At 39.9% G+C, this 23366-nt stretch overlaps 2 protein-coding genes across 4 annotated transcripts; both read right to left on the reverse strand.

The window, feature by feature from the left end:
* Positions 1-916: 916 nt before the first annotated feature.
* Positions 917-4346, reverse strand: LOC103974757 (phosphoglycolate phosphatase 2). Of its 3 annotated transcripts, none has more exons than XM_018821921.2 (11): positions 4132-4346; positions 3948-4015; positions 3698-3790; positions 3555-3626; positions 3350-3421; positions 2874-2933; positions 2685-2737; positions 1949-2046; positions 1764-1857; positions 1384-1487; positions 917-1256 (listed from the first exon to the last, which is right to left on the reverse strand). In XM_018821921.2, the coding sequence occupies exons 1-11, from the start codon at positions 4238-4240 to the stop codon at positions 1141-1143; spliced, it is 939 nt and encodes a 312-aa protein (XP_018677466.2). In that variant the 5' UTR covers positions 4241-4346; the 3' UTR covers positions 917-1140. The 3 variants fall into 3 exon arrangements, with proteins under 3 accessions (XP_018677466.2, XP_009387920.2, XP_018677467.2); XM_009389645.3 differs by having other exon boundaries at positions 1764-1863; positions 4132-4345; XM_018821922.2 differs by lacking the exon at positions 2874-2933 and having other exon boundaries at positions 1764-1863.
* A 250-nt stretch (positions 4347-4596) lies between these two features.
* On the reverse strand, positions 4597-7966 carry LOC103974758 (uncharacterized). Its single transcript, XM_009389646.3, has 6 exons — positions 7810-7966; positions 7693-7733; positions 6895-7058; positions 5819-5918; positions 5557-5729; positions 4597-5309 (listed from the first exon to the last, which is right to left on the reverse strand). Exons 1-6 carry the CDS (start codon positions 7848-7850, stop codon positions 4839-4841), a joined length of 990 nt encoding a protein of 329 aa, XP_009387921.2. The 5' UTR covers positions 7851-7966; the 3' UTR covers positions 4597-4838.
* Between the last annotated feature and the right edge of the window lie 15400 nt (positions 7967-23366).

Consider the following 23366-nt stretch of genomic DNA (forward strand, 5'->3'; position numbering starts at 1 on the left):
AGTGTTTGAGCGTACTTGGCCAATCCCGTTTATAGCGAAACCTGGGGGGCCGTTACACAATTTGTTCAAGGTGGTTGGGTCTATTGGTTGTAACTACTAAAAATAGATACTAATCATTTGTCAACTAGTCATGTTCTTTATTGAAATCTATGCTTCGACATAAGTCATCGATGGTACATCCACATGAAGATAAAATCACTGCTAAGTAGTGCATGATACTAGCAAGTAAAAAGATGACACATCGACTATATATGATGCTAACATGTCAATCACATCACATCTACTATAACAATATTATATATCGAATGAGATTTTGAATCTTTCATTTTTTATAAGTAGATCTTGTATATTATCATAAGACCAATGTTTAGGCATCTAATGATCACAATATGATAAGGTTGTAACTAGAAGAATGACAATAGAGCAGAATGGAATCTTAGCAGTGGCCTGAATAGAATCTTTCCATGTCTCACAAGTAAACAAAATTGCGCTTGTTTAGACATACAAAACGCAAATTACCATTCATCACTGATAGTCATTGCCATCCAAGTCAGGCACCTTTCTCTCATGTACATGGCCATAAACATGTGTACCACTTTCAAGGTCAAACACTTTCTCATTTCTCCCGACATTATATGAGTGCAAGAAAGGTGCGTCAAGCTTGGCACTATGTCGGGCGTCGGAGGCACCTCGATCAGGTGCAAATCGAGCAGCACCTAGTCAGGCTGATCAACCCACTCAAAGGCAATCACTGATATCGAGCAACGACAAGAACAAAAGCATACATCTATAGCTTCGTTGCACAACATCCATACTGCAATGTAAAGCCAAGAACGGGCTTTCAAGCCAAGTTCTTCTAAGATGACAAAACAAAGAAAGGAGTGCCCAAATCATAAGTTCATATAGTTTCCAATACTTAGTCTCTAATACCATTTTCTTGATTTCAGAATGTAGCATATTGTTTCTGCAAATATGCAAAATGTCCCAAGTCAAAAAGGTCCAAGAAGGATTCCAACCCTCTGTTCCTCTTATTCTCACTTTTCTCTGGGCAGAATAACTATGAAGATGTCTGCATGGCATTCTCCATAAATAGATTACAATGTGTAAGAAATGCATCTTACAGGTTACATTTCCGGAATCTCACTGTCCCTTAGTGAGAGAATTGGATAGATCAACAATGTCAGAGACGCTACTTGCATAATAATCTGGATGGATTTCATTTGAAGGATCCTGAAGATCTAACATGCTAGTCACACCTGAAATGGTTTTCTCCACAAGAATCAGCCGGTCAACAGATTGTTCAACCATACATTAGAGGACATAGTAAAGCTAAGCATTAACAGAAAAACAAATGAAAAGGTTATACAGAATAAATGATTGGACCTGAGAGAACAAGAAGAGTCTTACAGCCCGCATTTTTGCCAAAGAGTATATCAGTATCCAGTCTATCACCTACCATGCACATACGCGTCGTATCAATTTGGAACCTGCCATGCAATGTGACACAGAGAGATAGTAAGATGGTGGCATATCTTAGAAAGTTTGGTTATAACGTAGCTCATACGATAGATGCGAGTCATGCAACTATCTCTGTGGTTTGTTTATTCTCCTACTCCCACATTTACTATATGCCACAAAATGCATCTGTTCAACATGCATCCTAATGTACTGAATATGCTAACACAATAGCTTTAAACAGAGAATCGATGCTGGTTTATTTGTATTGCACCGCAATACTTGAAAGATGGAAAAGCATTAGTTACCTTTCTAACAAGAAATCCATCAGGAAGGTTGATGGTTTTCCAACTACAATAGGTTCCTTCTGTGTTGATCCACATACTGCTGCAACCATGCATCCTGCACCTGCACATCTATAGAATAAATATCATGGAAAGGACAACCATAAGTAGGAATATTGGCAAAGGAGTCTCCTTTGCTAAGGATGAACCTGGCCATTCTTGCAAGTCTGTCATATGACCAACAGCATCACGGTTGGTGGCAATAAAAAGGCATCCAGGGTTCTCACAGATACAAAGAGTTGCATACCTGCCAAATAGTCATCTTTCTTTAAAATTATCTTTGGAATAGTGAAAAAAACAACAAGATCACAATAGCAAAACCAGAAACAAAAAAGCACCATTAAAGTTTTTAATATTCAATAAATGATAACAAATCACTATGATCATTTAAGCTCATGAATCAGACTGAGAATAGTGACCTTCTGATGCTTGCAGCCAAGAGAATACTCAAAAGCATGATTTTAAACGACTAACTTGAATCTCACTTATCATTTGGCTCCTAACATTTTACTGACTCCAATATCCAGTATCTGGAACTGCAATGAAGCTCAAAAGGCTTATGCATAACCTTTTACTAGGAAAGGTTAACAGTTAGGAATGAATATCAAAAGTTATTATAATAAACAGTGATAGTTAATTAGGCTGAATCCATATCCTGATCAAATTGAAACACTGAGAAGAGAGGGAGAACAATCATTAAACAATCGGTAAAGAACAAGATAGCATCAAGGACAAAAGATACAATAGAGACAGGTTCCTTTAATTGTCACCAAATGTTATCAAGAAAGCTAAAGAGCATCTCAATTTGTATGTTAATCACCAATGACAGACAAAAAGTTGATTTAATAGAAATTAAGATATAAAATGTAGGATAGAATGTCTTACTGGAGCTTATAATAGTTAATATATTGATCAAGCCCAACAATAACTGCTCCAACCTGAAACAAGAAATTTTAATTTTACTACGCATATTATATGTTATTCTAAATGAATTATTTAAATGTTCTAGTTAAGCATATATTTGTTCTGCAAAACAATGGGAAATTCAGCAAATAAGATGGCCATTTTGGTTACACTCTTATCATGTTCAAACCAGAAGTTTGTCTTCAGCTCTACTTTCTTCTTGCCATCCTCCTGCAGACAGTTGATTGACTAATTAAAGAAAATACAGATTTTTGGAAACATGCTAATCCAACATACTGACAACTACCACTGAAAGGCATGTGCGATACTTATCCTAGAAAAGAAAAGGAAGTAGAATCATTGAAACAGAAAGATGTCTACTAATCACCTTGTTAGGTCATCAATGACATCACATATATAGTAAAATTTCAAATTAATTAAGGGAATGTAATGAAACATCAAAGTAATTATCCTGTTTTTCTTTTTTGGTGGTTGAGATAGCCAGTATGCAAGTGTTCAACAAAAAAAATTGTGGGATTTGATGTACATATATCACTACTTTTTAGTATATAATCAATGTCATAGACAAAGATAAATTCAAATGATAGGCAAGAAAAAATATATAAAAAAGGCCAATGACGCCTTACAGGACCACCTAAACATGAAAATCCAGCCTGCTTGAGTTCTTCTAGTATGCCTTCTTCGCCTATAACATAGACCTGACAAAATGCCAGTGCAATTTAATCAAGATATTATGATGAATTATCGCACGATGGAAAAAGTTAAGAACACATTAATCACTGATTCTCCAGATACCCAAATGGACAACCAAACAGGCAATAAAGATGTTACCTTTTTCTCCCTAGGGAAGTTTCTCAGTTTCAGAAACATGGCAGCAGCAAACGATGATGAAAAAATTTCTTCCTGCATATGGATAAATGAATCGGGAACAAATGCCGCACGAATTTCGAAAGATCTCAAAGGAAAACACGAACCTCGCTGACATCAAGCCCGAGAGATGTGAACTTCCTCTCGTATTGCTTCCGAGATTTCGTGGAGTTATTCGTCACAAAGACCAGCTTCTTCCCCTGCCGACAAACCGAGACGTTGTTAGTTCGGAATCTTGATTGCGATCAACTAGTGATTAAAGAAAAAAGCAAGAAGGAACAAACTTTCTGGATGAAACATAATCTTCACAACATCAATTAGTCAATGATCGGAGGGACAGGGGAGGTATACAATTACCAATGATCGGAGGGCTTGCAAGGCGTGCGGAACACCTTCGATGAGCTTGTCGCCCTTCCAGATGACCCCTGAAAAAGACAAAACGGAAAAGGACAAGGGTCAAAAACGTTGAAGGACAAGAATCGAGTGGGGAGAAATCAGACGAAGGGGAGAGAGAGAGAGAGGAGAGAAGGAAGAAGGAGACCGTCGCAATCGAAGAGGAACGCATCGACGGAATCAACGAGGGATTGTGCAGCCTGAGGCAACAGGGGCTGGGACGTCGAGGGCGACTTCGTCCCGTTGGCCGTCGTCATCGCTGCTGGAGAAGGAAGAGAGGAACAGATGGGATGTCAATGACGACCCTCGCGCTCGGAGGGAGCGGAGAGCGGCGATACTTGTAGCGAACATTTGATGTGCATATGTTAGGTCTCAAGGGACCACATTCCGTTTGACGGTCGGAAATGGAGTGCGAATTCTGGTGGTAATTGAAAGTTGATTTGGACTAGATGGTGGGCTCCCTTAACGAGCAACAAAACAACACCGTTACGGCACAATAAACAAGGATAACATATTCAGCTCATGCTCTCTTTATTATTACTCCCGAGGAATAAAATGTGCTCAGTAAGCTAGTTGGCACCTTGGCATCTTCATAAAATTTATGACGATGATATGGATGATACGGAAAACATATATGAAAGTTAAAAGAACAGCAAAGAGAGCGTTGATGTTCCAAATGTTTGATGTTACAGATTCCTGACAGAAACCTACACAACCACCTATCATGAACTCAAAAGCCTTGAAGGCTCAATCCCAGTGGTGCTGGCGTGTCAATTTTGCCTAAACAATTAGAAACAATACACAATCAGAGGTGGCGGTACTAGCTGAATCTGATGACATGGTAAAAACCTTTTCCTATCTTCCATAAGGGTGGTATCGACCAGCACCACCACCATAGCCTCCTCTACTGCCATAGAGTCCACCTGCACCATAACCACCCGGAGAATCATACCCGCTTCCATAGCTAGAACCACTGTAGCCACCCGTTTCACGTCCATAGCCTCCAAACCCTCCACCATATGAACCAAAACGACTGGTGTAACCAAGCGAAGATTCTCCACGATAGTCCCCTAACCCACCAGCATAACCACCAAATTCACCAGCAACGCTGCCATAACCACCATAGGCTCCAGGTCTAGGACCATAACCTCCTGGTGTCCTGTAGGATGAAGGCCCATAACCAGCACCACCACCACCACCAAAGCCACCATAATTGCCACCAAATCCACCAAAACTATCACCAAAGTGACGAGGTCGGGGTTCACCACCAAAAGCAGGTGGTGGTGCATTGCCAGATTTCTTTGGTTCAGCCTTCTTGATTTCCACCTACAATATCACAGCAACATCAACCTTTACCATGCCCAAAAAACCAACTAAAAATGCAATACAGATGAATATATATGCAATTTCATGAGATAGAAAACAGACAAGACTAAACTATCATATCTGATAATTTTATCATCTCAAGGTTCAACCAAATTGTTATTCAATTAGATGAACAAGCATGAAGAACATAAGGATGCCTCTGCTAATGCAACTTTAGTCTTCCTACCGAACATAGAACTAGACTCACCTTAGAACCAGCTAAATCAATCATGTTTCCCCTTTTGGCTAACAAGTCATCTACATCTTTTTCCTTCTCAAAGACTATAAAACCAAATCCACGAGACCTGTTGGTTGTATGGTCACGAATGATTTCATGATCTTCTACTCTCCCAAACTCAGAAAAGAAGTTCTTGAATTCATCTGCTATGTTTAAAGTGAAAGATCAAACCCTGTTTCTGTTAACATGTATAGTCAAATGACTCGCATATACAATGACAAGGATGTGTTACCTTCTGTTAATGTTGTTGGTATACCACCAACAAATATCTTTCTCGTCTTGAAATCCTTCAAAGGAGCAGCACCTTTCGGAATAGTTCTTTTAATTTCCACCTGCAAAGTTCAGGATATGAGACAATATGATTTGATGTATTAGTATGGAAGTTATAATAAGGCAAAAAAAAATGTAACAGACATATGAACTAAAAGCATAAAGGATGATACCAAGAGATGGTTATAAAGATAATGGCACATCAAAAAATCAGTATATACAATAATTTAAATACAAAAAAATAAATATTGGTCTCACTTAAATAAAACAGTTCTAAGTAGTGACAGAAACAATTAGGGGATGATGCACCAGCCTGATCCACATGGTCACCGTAGGTTTGACCAACTTTAACCAGGGAAAAGGGTGAGATCAAGGGTATAATTTTCAAACACAATTGAGACCACGACAGGGTCAGTCCTGAGTCTCTTCCATCCCATCCTGATCTCCAAAAAACCAGCTTCAGAAGTTTGATAAAAGTACTCCTTACTATATGGTAGATACAACAACAGCATATGCCAATCATAACACATTTATTACTATGGGCAATTTAAATAGGTGTGGTGCAGGGAAAAGCCAATACTTTCAATTTTTGGATGGCCAGGGATGGTATTGTTTTTGTTAACCTGGGTCTGGGAGAGGCAGAGGTGGCAGAATGAGGTAGAGAAAGTCTTAATAAAAAAGCAATCACATCCCATCACTAAAACCAATTGCACAATGTTTTACAAAATCAGAAAATAAAAAAAAGAAAGAAATGTCAACAAAATTTAACAATCACATGAGGAGCATAAAGTACCAAAGCAAAATAGGACAGCTACATATTTGTACAAATGTCAGTAAAAAATGGAGGTCAAACATGCAAAACCAAAAGCATATCACATAAGCCTTACAACCTACATAAGATAACTACCCAAAGCGCAGTTGGGCATTTAATACAAATATAGAACTTCACAAAACAAACTACTGATCCAAAAAAGTAAATTAAATAAATTCAGTTCTTTTGACATCTAATAGACTAAAAATCACTGAGATAGAACATACAGTTTTCCCATTGAGAATATGTGTGTCCTCAATGACTTGGTCGACAACAGAAGCATCTTTGTAGGTGATGAACCCAAAACCTCTGGGCTTGTTTGTATATCGATCTTTCATTATCACTGAATCCACTATCTCTCCATACTTTTCAAAGTGCTTCACAAATGTTTCTGTCATATCATCACACGAACAAAACAATAAAATATTATCATAAATTAACAAAAATATTTAAAAAAAAAATCTCCCTAGCCATGACACTTATACAAACGGAACCTTTGGCAAAATGCAAAAGACATGCGAGACAAAAAGAAGTCAATATGCCAACATCAATCATAAAAGCCGTAAAGAACTAGCACTAACAGATATGGTAATGAATTATAGCTTCGTGAATCACCAAAATCTTGATATACTAGTACACAAGCAATCAGCAACCAGGTCAAAGTTATAACCAAAGAAGTAGAAATAAATAAAAAAATATGGATATTAGCCATAAGCAGAACAAAGATATATTCTTTCAAACCTGATAATGAAGCCATGATTTACGCAATAAGAAGATAGTATAAACTGCTAGTTAAATCTGTGACGAAGTAAAATCGTCATTACGTGACAGCATGGCACAGTATGCGGAATAAAAACTCTGAGCTTTAACCATATCAAGTTAGATCCCTGAGGAAAAGGTTCTAAACAACAGAACAATGAAATAAATAGTGAGAGAACCAATCAACATATACTGAATCCTAGAGTGCGGTTTTGCGAGAACGATCAATCAGGTTTCTTGACAGATCGCAACGAAAAAGAACTCACCGAGCGTCGTATCCTTCGGAAGCCCTCCGATAAAAATCTTTCTGCCAGAGAAAAGAAAGCATTAAAGAAGAGAACAAGAAGAAAAACAGCACAAGATTGATCGAGGAGGAAACTCACGCAGGGCTCGCACCATCGTGCTCCTGCATTCTCGAGGCCATGGCGACGACCTCGCAAAGATCTCCGAGACTTAGGTTTTCTCAGGTTAGGTGGATGAGGAAAGGAGGAAGGAGCCCAAGCAAGAAATAGGGTTTGCGGAGACATGGGCCGGAGGTTCGTCCATATATGGGAGTCAGCTCTCGCAGGTGGGAAACACGAGACACACCGTCGCATTTAGCCGCTCGTCCGATCGCGGAGCAGAAAATCCATCGGAACCGTAGATCCCAAAACTAACGGTTCGCAATGGGGGGCCTCTGATTCACACTGTCTCGGCAGCAGATTCGGACGATGGGTATGATTTGGATTCGGATCCGAATGGCTGAGGGCTAACGGGGCGGATCCAGAAAAGCAACACCGTTTATGGATCCATGAGTTAGAACCTAATCTTGCAGAGACTTAGAGACCTTTGGTGGTCTCATCTCCTCACCTTTCTCGTTATATATATATATATATATATATATATATATATAGTCTGTGCCTTGGATATCAGGTTATTAAGAGATTTAGGCCAGTAATCCCGCCAAGGACATGATCATTCATGATATCAAAATTCGTCAATCAATTGACACAAGAATTTTCTTCACGACACAAGACATGGGATAGCTCGAAGGATCTAATAGAAATATAGTGTCGAGCAAGATTGAGCATACTCCACGACGGACTTAGCTTTTGATGTATTGGATTCCAACCTGTTTGACATTAGTGAGTCCTTCCTTGATTGCAATCATTTTATTGTAGTAGCTACCTCTATTCGAGGAAAACACATTCTGCGAAGCATCCTCTCCCTGCTTTTGATTGATGATGGCAAGAGCCATCTGTAATTAGTTTAAACTAATCTTGCTCGAAACTAGTCCAAACTACATTAATGGAGATTTTGTTACAACTTGATCCCTCGTATAAAGATATGGTTTACAGCGAGCAGCATACACAACGATTTTAAGAAAGATGCATGTTGGAGTGTCTCACTCCATGGAATCATAACTCATTCCTGACCTTCTAAATCTGTCAAGAGTGCATATTCCATCATCAAGCCATTTACCAGTATCCTAGTGAGAGTGGAATTGAAATTGGTGACCAGGAAGAGATCAAACATTTCTAGTTACGGAATTGTGTGATCCTGCCCATCCAAATCTTGACTACGGAAGAAGCAAACTCTAGGAAGTATCTATAGAGGATAAAAAGTCACTAGTAAAGAGTCTATTATTTATCAATCGTGTGATCCTGTCTATTATCGATATAGGAAGTATCGATAGAGGAAGCAAACTCTAAGAAGTATCGATAGAGGATAAAATTATAATTGGGATGCTCGACGAAATGCTTATGTATATCCGTGTCTTTTGGTTTGTTCATACTTTACACAACATATAAAGGGTTGGCAGTAGGCTTAGCAACCATATTTTCTTTCGGTCTATAGTATATCATTTTAGATTTTTTGTTGTGTGACCATTTAGAACTTATAAAGTATGTTTATAATTTGTATTGGCTATAAAGTGTTTTATGAAATGATTGCTTGTGGATCCCGAATGAAGCGCTTTCTCTAACCTTTTTTCTCTTTTGCAGGTCGTAAGGGACCTTAGGAGGTTTCCGAGAGGTTGACCTTTGCGGACAAATACACAATGGTGCCGCACGACTTAGGCTAAACCAACTAAGTCCATGATAGATAGTATCAGAGCGGGACAAGCGCTCATAAAAACACTAGGCATGCAAAAATGGGGACCTAGTGGGCTGCGTTGAGGGCAGCCATCATAAGCGACCGTTTGGGGGAAAACATGCATGGAGATGTAGGAAAAAAGTAGTCACTCAGAGGAGCGGGCATCTTAGATTAACATTTAGAGGAATAGCTAACTCTTCGCACAAGAGACACCACGCGGACAAGGAAGCTTGGAAGAATATAGCGTACAAAGGTTGAGATAGCTGAGTTTGAGCTACGACTTGACGTTGACAACCATATATGATAGTGCTCAAGGTAAGCGAGGTGCTTCGTAAAGGATGAGACCATGCAAGGTGGAATGGGTTGCTCAGCGACTAAAAGAGTTATGCAAAGCTCATAGAGGTGAGAGGAATTGATAACTCGAATAATTTGGTACTCATGCAAGGACTTGTATGCAGATGATAGAATATTCGTGGGCATCCCAAGGTGACCGAAACTCAGTATCATGGAGCATTAAAACTTTATATTCAGCATGAGAAGAATACGTCTGTGGGAGGCTGAAGTGTGCAGTGAGTTCAGCATGTTGCTATGCCTTGAGTGGTGTAGTGAGGACTATATTGATGTGGAATCGTAATCTAGCAAGTGCGTTTGCAGGAGGCAGAATAATGCATAGTTTGTTCAGTAAGGTGGAGTAGTCTAAGGGGATGATGGTCTCCGAAACTTTCTAAGAGAAGGAAGCGAAGAGAAAAGTTGCTCCAATAGGACAAATATCCATGCGAGATAAGTCCCGGCTCTCCAAAGGGAGACCAATGTACAACGGACCGTACATGTTGAGGAGGAGTACCTCAAAAATAACTTCACAAAGCTCAACAGACCGAGCGAGCGACGAGAAGTTATCATATGATCTCACTTGAGATAATGCATTAAGGGAATGCATTATGAGATCAAGTGGGGGAGCGACCTAAGGTAGCACAAATGAAGGCATACTTAGAGTTGATATAGAGATCGGACTCAATCGAGGGTTGACCCATGGAATGGTGGGCGCGAGGGTCACCATCAACTCAATGCAAAATGAGGAGCAGAGCAACTTTGGTGAAACTTGGGGAAGTACTCAAATCGCATGAAGGAAGCTGACATAGAAGATAGAACATGGAGTAGAGGCATAGAGCTTTCCTTGGATAGAGGTCAAGGACATGAACTCTTGCAGAAGCAAGAGTGAGATCATATCGTTCCATGAGTCCTTTATTCTGATGGAGTGGACTCATCTTACATGGTGCCAAAGACGAAAGGAGCTTCTAGGCACATACACCTTATCTCAGAGATGCATTTGATGGAGGAACTAAGGCGACTCAACTTGTGGAGGCAAAGTTGGGTTCAAAAGGCCTTGGCACGAGACATGAGGACGCGGAGGCGAGTACTCTTGAAGAATATGCCATAGTGTTGCCATTCAAATTGTCATGAAGGAAGCGGTGTGCAGTGAAGATTGTGCTAGTAAAGGCAGAGGCCGAGGATCAAGACAATGGTACAATAATTTCAACAAAGTCGATGGACTTCGAGAGCTACTATGTGACAGATTATCCTAGAGTGGTTCTTCATCTAGGTGTGACCCGAGAGCGGGTGGACAAAGGTCGATTGCCAAAGGAGTAAACACAATCGAAGGTGGAAGAGGCATCGTAATGTGTTGGCAGAGGCCACACATGGAGGGATCACAATCTGAGTTCATCCCACAAGTATCAGAATGCAATGGAGATGTCACCAGAAGGCGACATGGTGTAGCAGATCATGGTAGAATAGTTCCTAGCAATATAATACACACGAATCTTGTCCCGTGAGGGACTATATCATATGGATATATGATCGAGAGCTACTAGGAGCTCCTTCGGTGAACAACACGATGGCAAGAAAGGCTATGGATTCAATGAGTGAAGATCATGGTACCACAAAGGCGGGTCTTCCGTGCGTGCATCGAATTTTACACCGGATGAGAGTCTTGGTCATTAGCATATGGGGGCTGTGTACTACCGAGGGAAAAGTTTGAATGCAAGTACCAATAAGTCTCATTGGAGGGACTTGATCATGCAGAGGTATGATCGGAGCGATTGGAGAGTTGGACTGCTCCAGAGTTTACATTCGTTTAAGAGAGCCCGGTAAATCAGAGGACAAGGCCGAGTAAGCGAACATTGCTACCAAGGAAGCTAAGGAAAATAAAATCGGTGCGAATCCTACAACATGATGGCAGAGGCTATACATGGGAGTTGCAGTCTGTCTTTTTATTGACCAAGGGGAACTATTGGGAGAATACAGAGGTGTTGTAGCAGGAGGCCGAAAGGGGCGAGGAAGCGATGACGAGTCTAGATGGACTTAGCTACCCAAAAAACAAGCATTGGTTAGAATGGTGGTGGACTCGAAGGAGTGCCACAGAGGCAGATCTTTCGATCGTGAAGAAAGATGTAGATGTGAGGTGATGGATAGTAGGGCCATGGGCATGGCAGCACCATGGTACCACAGAGGTAGGACTTCCGTGAAGTCATCGATCCCTTGCTCTCATGGAGGGAGAGTGCTTGGTCGTGAAAGGGGCCGAGGAGGTGGAGTATACAAAGTTAAACTCCAAGTACTGAGACAAGACTGAAGGGCAGAGGCCAAGGAACTTCATAAGACTGGTGTCAACGATCTTCTCATCATAATAGCTGTAAGTGAAGGACTTTGGGTCATGCAAGAGTGCACGACCAAGGAACGAAACAAGTAGTACGCGGTGTTGTACCTTTGCTACTAAGTGGAGTATGCGGTAGGGCTGATGGAGAAGACGATACATGTTACGATCAAGAGGTCGACACTAAGGGGGGGGGGGTGAATTAGTGCAGCGGATAAAAATGTCGATTTCAGAAAATCTTTTGTACGATAAAAACCGAACTCGGAAGTGCTTAACTTGAAAGCGTATTCCTAAAGGTGTGCAGCAAAAGTAATGAGGAAGTAAAGCATGTATGGAGGTTTGTAGTAAGGTAAATAGCAATAAGTAAATGCAAACTAGAGAGCACGCTAATTTTATAGTGGTTCGGTCGTCGTGACCTATATTCACTCCGCCGATTCCCCTTCCGTCGAGGCCACCAGCATCCACTAATGATCTTCCTTTATTGGCGAAGATCAACCTCCTTCTTACATACCTCTTCTCCTTTTCACGAGTTTAGGAGACAACCCTTACAAGCACTCACACTCCTCTTAAACTATTCTAACACTTAGACTCAAAGAGGAGGATTCTCAAGAGATTGTAGTAGTGTTTCTTTACTTTTAGGCTCTCTGTGCTTGTGTCTTCTAACTAGGGATGAGAGACGTATTTATAGGCTTCAAGTTGATTCAAACTTGGAGCCTAAAACTTTCCCATCCCGGGTTCCCCGAGCACAGGCGGTACTACCGCCTACGCTGGGCGGTACCACCGCCCAATGTCAGTCGACACTAACACTGTCTTGGGCGGTACCATCGCCCAAGTTTGTTCTAGTCATAGGTGCCTAGCAAACCAATCACGTGAGTGATGGCACGTGTGAAGTGATACAGAATCTTTTTGCTTGTTATATTTTGGCATATATCACTTTATAACTATTGCATATATATATATATATATATATATATATATATATATATATATATATATATATATATATATATATATATATATATATATATATATTGTGATGTCTTGGATTTGTGCAATGGGAATCGGATCGTGATGAGATCACGATAATAAGATCGATTCACCTTTAAACACAGATCCTAAATAATCCCGGTCATAGGTTACTCGAGAGGGACATCGTGATAACCGGACAGACTGGTGTGTTGTATACCCGTCCATATGATGGATGCAGCTGGTCTCATAGCCGCTCGTGTAGGGACACTAGAGATACAGTACAGGTGCTCATTGGAGAATGAGTTCACTGATTGATCCGCTTACGAAATGCTGGATGGTTGATGATTCCTTATTGTCAAACAACGATTCCGTAGTCCTAGTGGTATATCAGGTCCTTAGACTTGAGACACTAAGGATGTCCTGTATGAGTGCTCCACTCTTTGATACCAGACTTATAGGTTTGGTTGTCCCAGATCTAGTACAACTGGTCATTGGGAGTGGTAGTCGACCTTACGAAGGCTATTGAGTGTCGATAGAGGACCATCCACTCTCGGCGTCATAAGAGGAATATCCCATGTGTTCTTGCTTAGAAAAATCCCTAGCAAGGGTCATTCTGGTTGAGAGAGAAAGAGTTCTCCGGAAGAATCCATTAGAGCGAGACTCGAGTAGAAACCGTATGGGTCCGACAACACCATGCTCGATATACGGTCTCTGGGATATTAGATGGATGAGGGACTATAGGTACACGGTAACTGAGGACAGACAGGTCCAATGGATTGGATTCCCCTGTATCGTCTAGGGGCTATGACGTAGTGGCCTAGTACGTCCGTAGTCGATGAGTCGAGTGAATTATTACAGAGATAATAATTCACTAAGTTAGAAGGAGTTCTGACAAGTATGACTCACGGCCAGCTCGATATTGGGCCTAGAGGGTCACACACATATGGTAGGCATTGCGATGTGTAGAAGTTCGGATATGAGATATCCGACGGAGCCCTTGTCTTATTGGATATCCAATAAGCCCCTGAATTATTGGATCCCATGGACGAGATCCAATAAGAGCCCTTAAGAGATTATTGGATAGAGATCCACTAATCTAAAAGGCTTGGGTTATTGGATGTAGATCCAATACCCACTAAGGGAGGATCCATTAGGGTTTGACAGAGGACCTCTATAAATAGGAGGGATTCAGAGCCTCATAGGCTAGAGCCTTTGCTTGCCTCTCCTATTCTCCTCCCCCTCTCCACCTCAGAGCAGGCCAGGAGTTTTGAGGAGCGTCGTTGTAGCTGTTAGGATCAAGAGCACTAAGAGGGGGGGGGGGGGGGGGGGGGGTGAATTAGTGCAGCGGAAATCTTTCGACGATAAAAACGTTCGAACGATAAAAATGATTTCGATGTGAAAATTGATTCTAAGATTACTTTAACTTAAGATCAAGCGAGATAACGTTAAAGTTAATCTATGAAGGCAGTTTGCAGTTATGATGAAAACCAACATACGAGCACAAACTGAAATTTGACGTTCGTATGAAGAAACTAATTTACGTCTAAATGCTGATTCGTAAATCACTTGATTATGCGAGATGCAGCTTAAGCAAGGATACTAAGGTAGTTTGCAGTTAAGATAGAAATCAAAACGTAAACGCAAACTGAAATATGATGATCGTACAAAAAAAAGATTTACGTCTAAACGTTGATTCGGAAAGTGCAAAGCTAAAACCCGATCATATATGCGCAGAAAGCAGTAAGCTTTAGAGGAGGTTTACAGTAAAGATAAAATGCTCAAAGTAAATACAAACTGAGATTTAGAGTGGTTCGGTCAATCTTGACCTACTCCACTTTTGGCTTCCTCCACCGACGAGGTCACCAACGTCAACTAGAGGCCTTCCTTCAATAAGCGAAGGCCAACCACCCTTTTTACAGTTTCACTCCTTTTGACGGGCTTAGGAGACAACCCTTAAAGAATTTTCTCTCCTCTCCTCTCTTTACAGCTTAGAACTTGGAAGAAAAGAGAGAGAAAGACTTTTGGCCTTTAAAACAATTTTGAGCACTAAAAATCACAAAACAAGATCAAGATTTCGGAGTGTATTCTATGTTGTTTCAGTGCTGAATGGGTGGGGTATTTATAGACCCCAACCCAGTTCAAATTTAGAGCTCAAAACTGTCAATTCCCGGAATTCCGAGAACAGGCGGTTGCACCTCCTGACTAGAGCGGTTGCACCGCCTGGTAGAGCTCGAAGACTGAGCCTCTGGGCGGTGCCACCTCCTGTCAGGGGCGGTTGCACCTCCTGCTAGAGCTCGAAGACCGAGCTCAAGCAGTGCAACCTCCTGACTGAGGCGGTTGCACCGCTCAGCCAATGCTCGGAGACCGAGCCCAAGCGGTGCCACCTCCTGTCAAGGGAGGTTGCACCGCCCAGTCTCGCTCGGAGACTGAGCCCAGGCGGTGCCACCGCTTGGCTGGAGCGGTTGCACCTCCCAATCTCGCTCGGAGACTGAGCCCAGGCGGTGCAACCTCTTGCCTTGGGCGGTTCAATCGCCTAGCAGAAATCAGGGTCCGAATGGGTTGATCCATTCGGCCCAATTTGGGTTTTTCAGGGGCCCAATTGCCCCAAGATTAAGTTAATGGGATCACCTCCCATTTCCAACTTAATCATTGTGCTAACTACGATATTCCCTAAGACATTTACTGCAACTTGCTCCGGTGCGTCAATCGCTTCTTCCGGCGAGCTTCCGGCGAACTTCCGTCGATCATCCGATGAACCCTCGGTGATGCTCTTGCGGACTTCTGGCAAACTCCTGGACTTGCGACGATCCACTTGGCGAGTTCCGACGAGCTTCTTTGGCAAGCTTATGGACTTCTCGGATTTGTTTCTGCAGAACCTCCGACGATTGTCCGAACTTCCATCGAACTCTCGAACTCCCAACGTGATCATTGTCTTAACTCCGGCGCAACTCCTGCTGCATGTCTTACTTTTATCGTAGTTAATCCTGCACACTTATATCAACATATGGATTAGATAACAAATGACAATTGACTTCATCATCAAAATCCGAGATTAAACAATCTCCCCCTTTTTGATGATGACAATCAATTGATAATGGAGTTAACCTTAACTCCCCCTGTCTATATGCCATACTTGAGATAAGTCTTTCTTGAATTCAAAACCTATGAATTCATGAGACATATTGATAAGTTAAAATCATTCAAACTTATCAATACTCCCATCATGATAATGTATCTCTCTGAAGATGATGTCAAGGCTTGACATTCATTTTCATTAAAAGTTTGAATGATGGTAATAGTAGCAATTCATCATATTGTAAGATATCAACATGTGAAACTACGAAGTAAGATTTTGATATCATTACATGATGCACATATTTCAAATGTTTTAGCAATTATTACATTTCATCACACGGTAAGATATTAATATGTAAAATTACGATGCAAGTTTTTTGTTTGATATCTTGACATGATACAAGGCATAATGCAAATCATAGCATCTATTCATATATCTCTTGGTGATGCAAGCATGGCATTAATACTCATATATTTCTCCCCCTTTGTCATCAACAAAAAGCTTAGTAATTGTGATACTAGGAGGACAATATAAGCAAATTTTGAGCATAAGTGCGATAATTGTTCATGCCTTTACTTGGTTCAAGTTATTTTTCAATAGTGAGTGATAGGAAATCAATTATACAAGCATATAAAGGAAAGCATGATACATATATTGCTTTGAATACTTCTTCCTTTTTATTTGTTATAATCTTTTTGCATGAAGGAGGAAAGTCATTTGTGATACCAGCTATTTGTGAGTTTACTTTGAGTCAAGATATGTGTGTGAAACAACTCTTTGCAAGTAAAAACACTATCATCTATATTTCAAGATGGAATTCATAAGCAGGAATCATTTCATCAAATCCATTTCAGAAAAATATTTTTCATATAAGTGTATGAGAAAATCTGATTTTTAGCATACCAATTGTTAAGCGAATCCGAAAATGAAATGAACACTTTCATGCATTCGGTCAAGACTATGCTACAGATTTTCAAATACAATCATGAAGACAAAACATGCTTATTGTTATGGAAATTTTTGTATTCAACACATAATTTCTAATATATTATTTAGGCATGTAATGGCAATCAAGTGATTTGATCATTCAATTAAGTCCGAAAAATAATTTTAACTAGTTCATGTATTCGGACACATCAACATTCCTAACTCTCTTCTTATGAAATCAATTTGTTCTTCACTTAGAGGTTTGTAAAAATATCAGCTAGTTGATATTTAGTATCAATGAATTCTATGATTACATCATGATTAGTAACATGATCTCGTATAAAGTGATGTCTAATATCAATATGTTTTGTTCTTGAGTGTTGTATAGGATTTTTCGTTAAGCATATTGCACTTGTGTTATCACATTTAATAGGAATATTTTTAAGATGAATTTTATAATCTTCTAAGGTGTTTTTCATCCATACAACTTATGCACAACATGCACTTGCTGCAATATATTCAGCTTCGGTTGTTGAAAGTGCAACCGAGTTTTGTTTCTTAGATGACCAGGAAACAAGGGCATGTCCTAAAAATTGACATGTTCCTGATGTGCTTTTTCTATCTAGTCTACAGCCAGCAAAGTCGGCATCAGCATAAACAATTAACTCAAGATTCTCTGATTTTGGGTACCATAATCCTAGATTTGTGGTACCATTAAGATATCTAAGTATTCTTTTAACCGCTTTGAGATGAGATATCTTAGGGTTTGATTGAAATCTAGCACAAAGTCCTACACTGAACATGATATCTGGTCTAGTTGCAGTGAGGTAAAGTAAAGTTCCTATCATACCCCTATAAGTTTTTTGATCGAAGCTTTCTCTACTTTCATCAATTTCTAACTTAGTGGAGGTGCTCATAGGAGTGTTAATAGCTTTTGAGTTATTCATATTAAACTTTTTCAGCAAATTCAAAGCATATTTAGTTTAACTAATAAAGATGTCATTGCTTAGTTGTTTGATTTGTAAGCCTAAGAAGAATGTTAATTCTCCCATTAAACTCATTTCGAATTCAAAACTCATAGTTTTAGCAAAAGATTCACAAAGAGATTCATTCGTAGAACCAAAGATAATATCATCAACATAAATCTGAACAATGAGAAAATTATTTTCAAAATTCTTGATGAACAATGTAGTATCAACCTTGCCTTTTGTGAAATTATTTTCAATAAGAAAAGAACTATGTCTTTCGTACCAAGCCCTCGGAGCTTGTTTTAAACCATAGAGAGCTTTGGTTAATCTAAACACATGATTAGGGAGGCTATTATTTTCAAATCCAAGAGGTTGTTCAACATAGACTTCTTCGGAAATAAAGCCATTAAGAAAAGCGCTTTTAACATCCATTTGAAACAACTTAAAATTATTACTACTAGCGTAGGCAAGAAGCATCCTTATGGCTTCTAATCGAGCCACAGGAGCGAAGGTTTCTTCATAATCGATACCTTCTTCTTGGTTGAAATCTTTGGCCACTAATCTAGCTTTGTTTCTAACCATGATACCATATTCATCTTGCTTGTTTCTAAACACCCATTTAGTACCAATAACTAAATAGTCATTTGGTCTAGGAACAAGCTTCCACACCTTATTTCTCTCAAATTGATTTAATTCATCTTGCATTACGATAATCCATGAATCATCTTTTATGGCTTCGTCAATACATTTGGGTTTAATTTGAGAGAGAAAAACGGCGTTGGAACAAAAATTTTTGAGAGAAGAACGTGTTTGAACCCCCTTTGATGTGTCTCCTAGGATTAGCTCCTTAGGATGAGCATCTACATACTTCCAATCCTTGGGTAAGGATGTTTCGGAAGTGGATGCATCCAAGTTGCTAGTTGGAGATGGAGTTTCATTTAAATTCAAGGAATCAAAATTAACATCATCATCAAAATCGTTTTTCCTGATTTCGGAAATCTCATTGAAGACAACATGAATGGATTCTTCAATAATTAAATTTCTTTTATTGAAGATACGAAAAGATTTAGAAACCGAAGAATAACCAAGAAAGATTCCTTCATCGGATTTAGCATCAAATTTTCCTAAGTTATCTTTTTCATTCAAGATAAAACACTTACACCCAAAGACTTTAAAATATGAAACATTGGGTTTTTTGTTGTTCCATAACTCATAGGGAGTTTTGGGGAGTAAGGGTCTTACTAGAACTCTATTCAAAATATAGCATGCAGTATTTACGGCTTCGGCCCAAAAATATTTGGGTAGGCTATGTTCATTCAACATGGTTTTTGCCATTTCTTGTAAATTTCAATTTTTTCTTTCTACTACTCCATTTTGTTGAGGATTTGTAGGAGTAGAGAAATTATGGTTGTATCCATTGAGTTCACAAAATTCTTGGAAATCATGGTTTTGAAATTCACCATCATGATCACTTCTAATTGACGAAATCATAGAACCCTTCTCATTCTGAACAAGTTTACAAAACTTGGTAAAATATCTAAAGCATTCATTTTTCTGTTTTAAGAAGTAAGTCCATGTGTATCTGCTATAGTCATCCACAATGACGAAGGCGTATTTACTACCTCCTAGGCTTGATGTAGAGATTGGTTCGAACAAGTCCATATGGATCAATTGTAAGAGCCTAGAGGTGCTTATTTGATTCTTAGATTTGAAACTGCCCTTAATTTGTTTACCTAATTGGCAAGCATCACATACATTATCTTTGATGAACTTGATATGAGGAATACCTCTTACAAGTTTTTTAGATGATATTTGAGTGATTAGTTTCATGCTAGCATGACCTAATCTTCTATGCCATAGCCAAGCATCCTCATTCAAAACCGAAAAACACATTTCATTACACAAATCATTGATGTCAATAGTGTATACGTTATTTTGTCTTAATGCAATCATGGACGTGTTTTTGTGTGGTTTTTCAATGATGCAAGCATTAGACTCGAATCTGACAATATATCCTTTATCACATAATTGACTAATGCTCAAGAGGTTATGTTTTAAACCATCAACTAACAAAACAACTTCGATAAAGAAGTTGGATTTGTTACCTATGGTTCCTTTGCCAATGATTTTACCCTTGTTGTTGTCTCCGAAGGTGACATAGCCTTCGTCTATGCTAATGAGCTTAGAGAATTGAGATGGATTTCCGGTCATATGCCTTGAGCATCCACTATCAAGGTACCATCTCTTGCTCCTAGCTTGCGAAGGTATAGGTTTCTACAAGAAAGGATGATTTTTAGGTACCCATTTGCTTTTGGGTGCCTCAAAAATAGATCTACATTGTTTATCATGTTGCATAGAATTTATCATGGTTCCTTTAGGAACCCAAATTAATTTGTTCGGACTAATTTTCTTGAATGGACAATAATGCGTTTTGTGTCCAAGTTTGCAACAAAAGTTGCATTTGCTTTGGTGTCGAATATATAGGATGGAGCCTTTTATGAAGGTGGTTGGATTTTGGTGAGGACTTCTCACGAATCCAATTCCACTTCTTTTGGGAACGTGACCCTTGTTTGCAAGGATCATGTTCAATGACTTGCTACCAACCTCGAATTTCTTCAAGGTGTCCTTAAGTAGCAAGTTTTCCTTTTGAAGAGTTTCTAGATCATGGCATTTTATGCATGAACTTAAACTATCATGATATTCAGTTTTTAACTTATCAAAATTACAAGTAAGACTATCATGCTCCTTTTTTAGCAATTTATATTTTCTACTAATAATCTTGCATTCATCAAATAAGTCATGGAAGGCATTTAATAATTCATCAAATGATAAATCTGTATCTATTAAATTCGTTACCTCCTCTCTGATGGCAATTAAGGCGTAATGAGCAACTTGCTCGATGTTGGACTCCTCTTCTTCGGACGCGCTCGAGTCATCCCATGTTGCTTTGAGCGCCTTCTTCTTTGATGTTCTCTTCTTGACTTGGGGACAATCACTTTTGCAGTGTCCCGACTTTTTGCACTCATAGCAAATAACTTGGTCCTTCTTGGGTTCAAATTTATTTTTTGTTTCATTCTTAAACTTGTTTCTTTTAATGAATTTTTTAAATTTTCTTGTTAGAAGTGCCAAGTCATCGTCACAGTCCTCATCACTTGAGTTTTCTCTCAAGTGGTCTTCTGAAATTTTAAGTGCTCTTCTGAAATTTTAAGTGTCATATCCTTCCTGTTCTTTGGAAGGATGTCTTCTTGCTCTTCATGAGATTTGCAAGTCATCTCGTAGGTCATTAATGACCCAATTAGTTCTTCAAGAGGGAAGTTGTTTAGATCTTTCGCCTCTTGAATAGTAGTGACTTTAGGATTCCAACTCTTAGGAAGGGATCTTAGAATCTTATTTACGAGCTCAAAATCCGAAAAACTTTTTTCAAGTCCTTTTAGACCGTTGTCGACATCCGTGAAACGGGTAAACATGTCGCCAATAGTCTCACTTGGTTTCATCCAGAAAAGTTTAAAAAGTGTAACAAAAGGTTGATTTTTGACTCTTTCACTCTACTTGTGCCTTCGTGAGTCACTTCGAGTGTGTGCCAAATATCAAATGCGGTTTCACAAACCGAAACATGGTTGAACTCATTTTTATCAAGTGCACAAAATAAGGCATTTATAGCCTTTGCATTAAGAGCGAAAGCCTTCCTCTCCAATTCATTCTAATCGATCATTGGAAGAGAAGACTTCGAAAATCCATTTTCGACAAGATTCCAAAGTTCAAAATCCATAGAAATAAGAAAGATCCTCATTCGGGTCTTCTAATAGGTGTAGTCCGTCCCATTGAACATGGGTGGACATGTAATAGAGTGGCCCTCTTGGTTTCACGCGTATGCCATCTCTCTTGGGTTTTAATCCGTTTGAGAGTTGAACCTGGCTCTGATACCAATTGTTAGGATCAAGAGCACTAAGAGGGGGCGGGGGCTGAAATAGTGCAGCGGAAATCTTTCGATGATAAAAACATTCGAACGATAAAAACGATTTCGGTGTGAAAGCCGATTCTAAGATTACTTTAACTTAAGATCAAGCGAGATGACGTTAAAGTCAATCTATGAAGGCAGTTTGCAGTTATGATGAAAACCAGAATGTGAGCGCAAACTGAAATATGATGTTCGTACGAAGAAACTGATTTACGTCTAAATGCTGATTCGTAAATCACATGATTAGGCGTGATATAGCTTAAGCAAGGATATTAAGGCAGTTTGCAGTTAAGATAGAAATCAAAACGTAAACGCAAACTGAAATATGATGATCGTATGAAAAAATAGATTTACGTCTAAACGCTGATTCGGAAAGTGCATAGCTTGAAACCCCATCGTATATGCGTAGAAAGCAGTAAGCTTTAGAGGAGGTTTGCAGTAAAGATAAAATGCTCAAAGTAAATGCAAATCGAGATTTAGAGTGGTTCGGTCAATCTTGACCTACTCCACTTTTGGCTTCCTCCACCGACGAGGTCATCGACGTCAACTAGATGCCTTCCTTCAATATGCAAAGGCCAACCACCCTTTTACAGTTTCACTCCTTTTGACGGGCTTAGGAGACAACCCTTACAAAATTTTCTCTCCTCTCTTTACAGCTTAGAATTTGGAAGAAAAGAGGGAGAAGGACTTTTAGCCTTTACAACAATTTTGAGCTCTAAAAATCACAGAACAAGATCAAGATTTTGGTGTGTATTCTGTGCTCTATCAGTGCTGAATGGGTAGGGTATTTATAGGCCCCAACCCAGTTCAAATTTGGAGCTCAAAACTATCAATTCCCGGAATTCCGAGATCAGGCGGTTGCACCTCCTAACTGGAGCGGTTGCACCGCCTGGCAGAGCTCGAAGACTGAGCCTCTGGGCGGTGCCACCTCCTGTTAGGGGTGGTTGCACCTTCTATCAGAGCTCGAAGACCGAGCTCAGGCGGTGCAACCTCCTGACTAAGGCAGTTGCACCACTCAGCCAATGCTCGGTGACCGAGCCCAAGCGGTGCCACCTCCTGTCAGGGGAGGTTGCACCGCCCAGTCTCGCTCGGAGACTGAGCCCAGGTAGTGCCACCGCCTGGCTGGAGCGGTTGCACCTCCTAGTCTCGCTCGGAGACTGAGCCTAGGCGGTGCAACCTCCTGCCTTGGGCGGTTCAACCGCCTGGCAGAAATCAGGGTCCGAATGGGTTGATCCATTCGGCCCAATTTGGGTTTTTCAGGGGCCTAATTGCCCCAAGATTAAGTTAATGGGATCACCTCCCATTTCCAACTTAATCAT

The sequence above is a fragment of the Musa acuminata genome, chromosome BXJ3-7 (assembly GCF_036884655.1).
Source record: "Musa acuminata AAA Group cultivar baxijiao chromosome BXJ3-7, Cavendish_Baxijiao_AAA, whole genome shotgun sequence".
Lineage (NCBI taxonomy): Eukaryota > Viridiplantae > Streptophyta > Magnoliopsida > Zingiberales > Musaceae > Musa > Musa acuminata.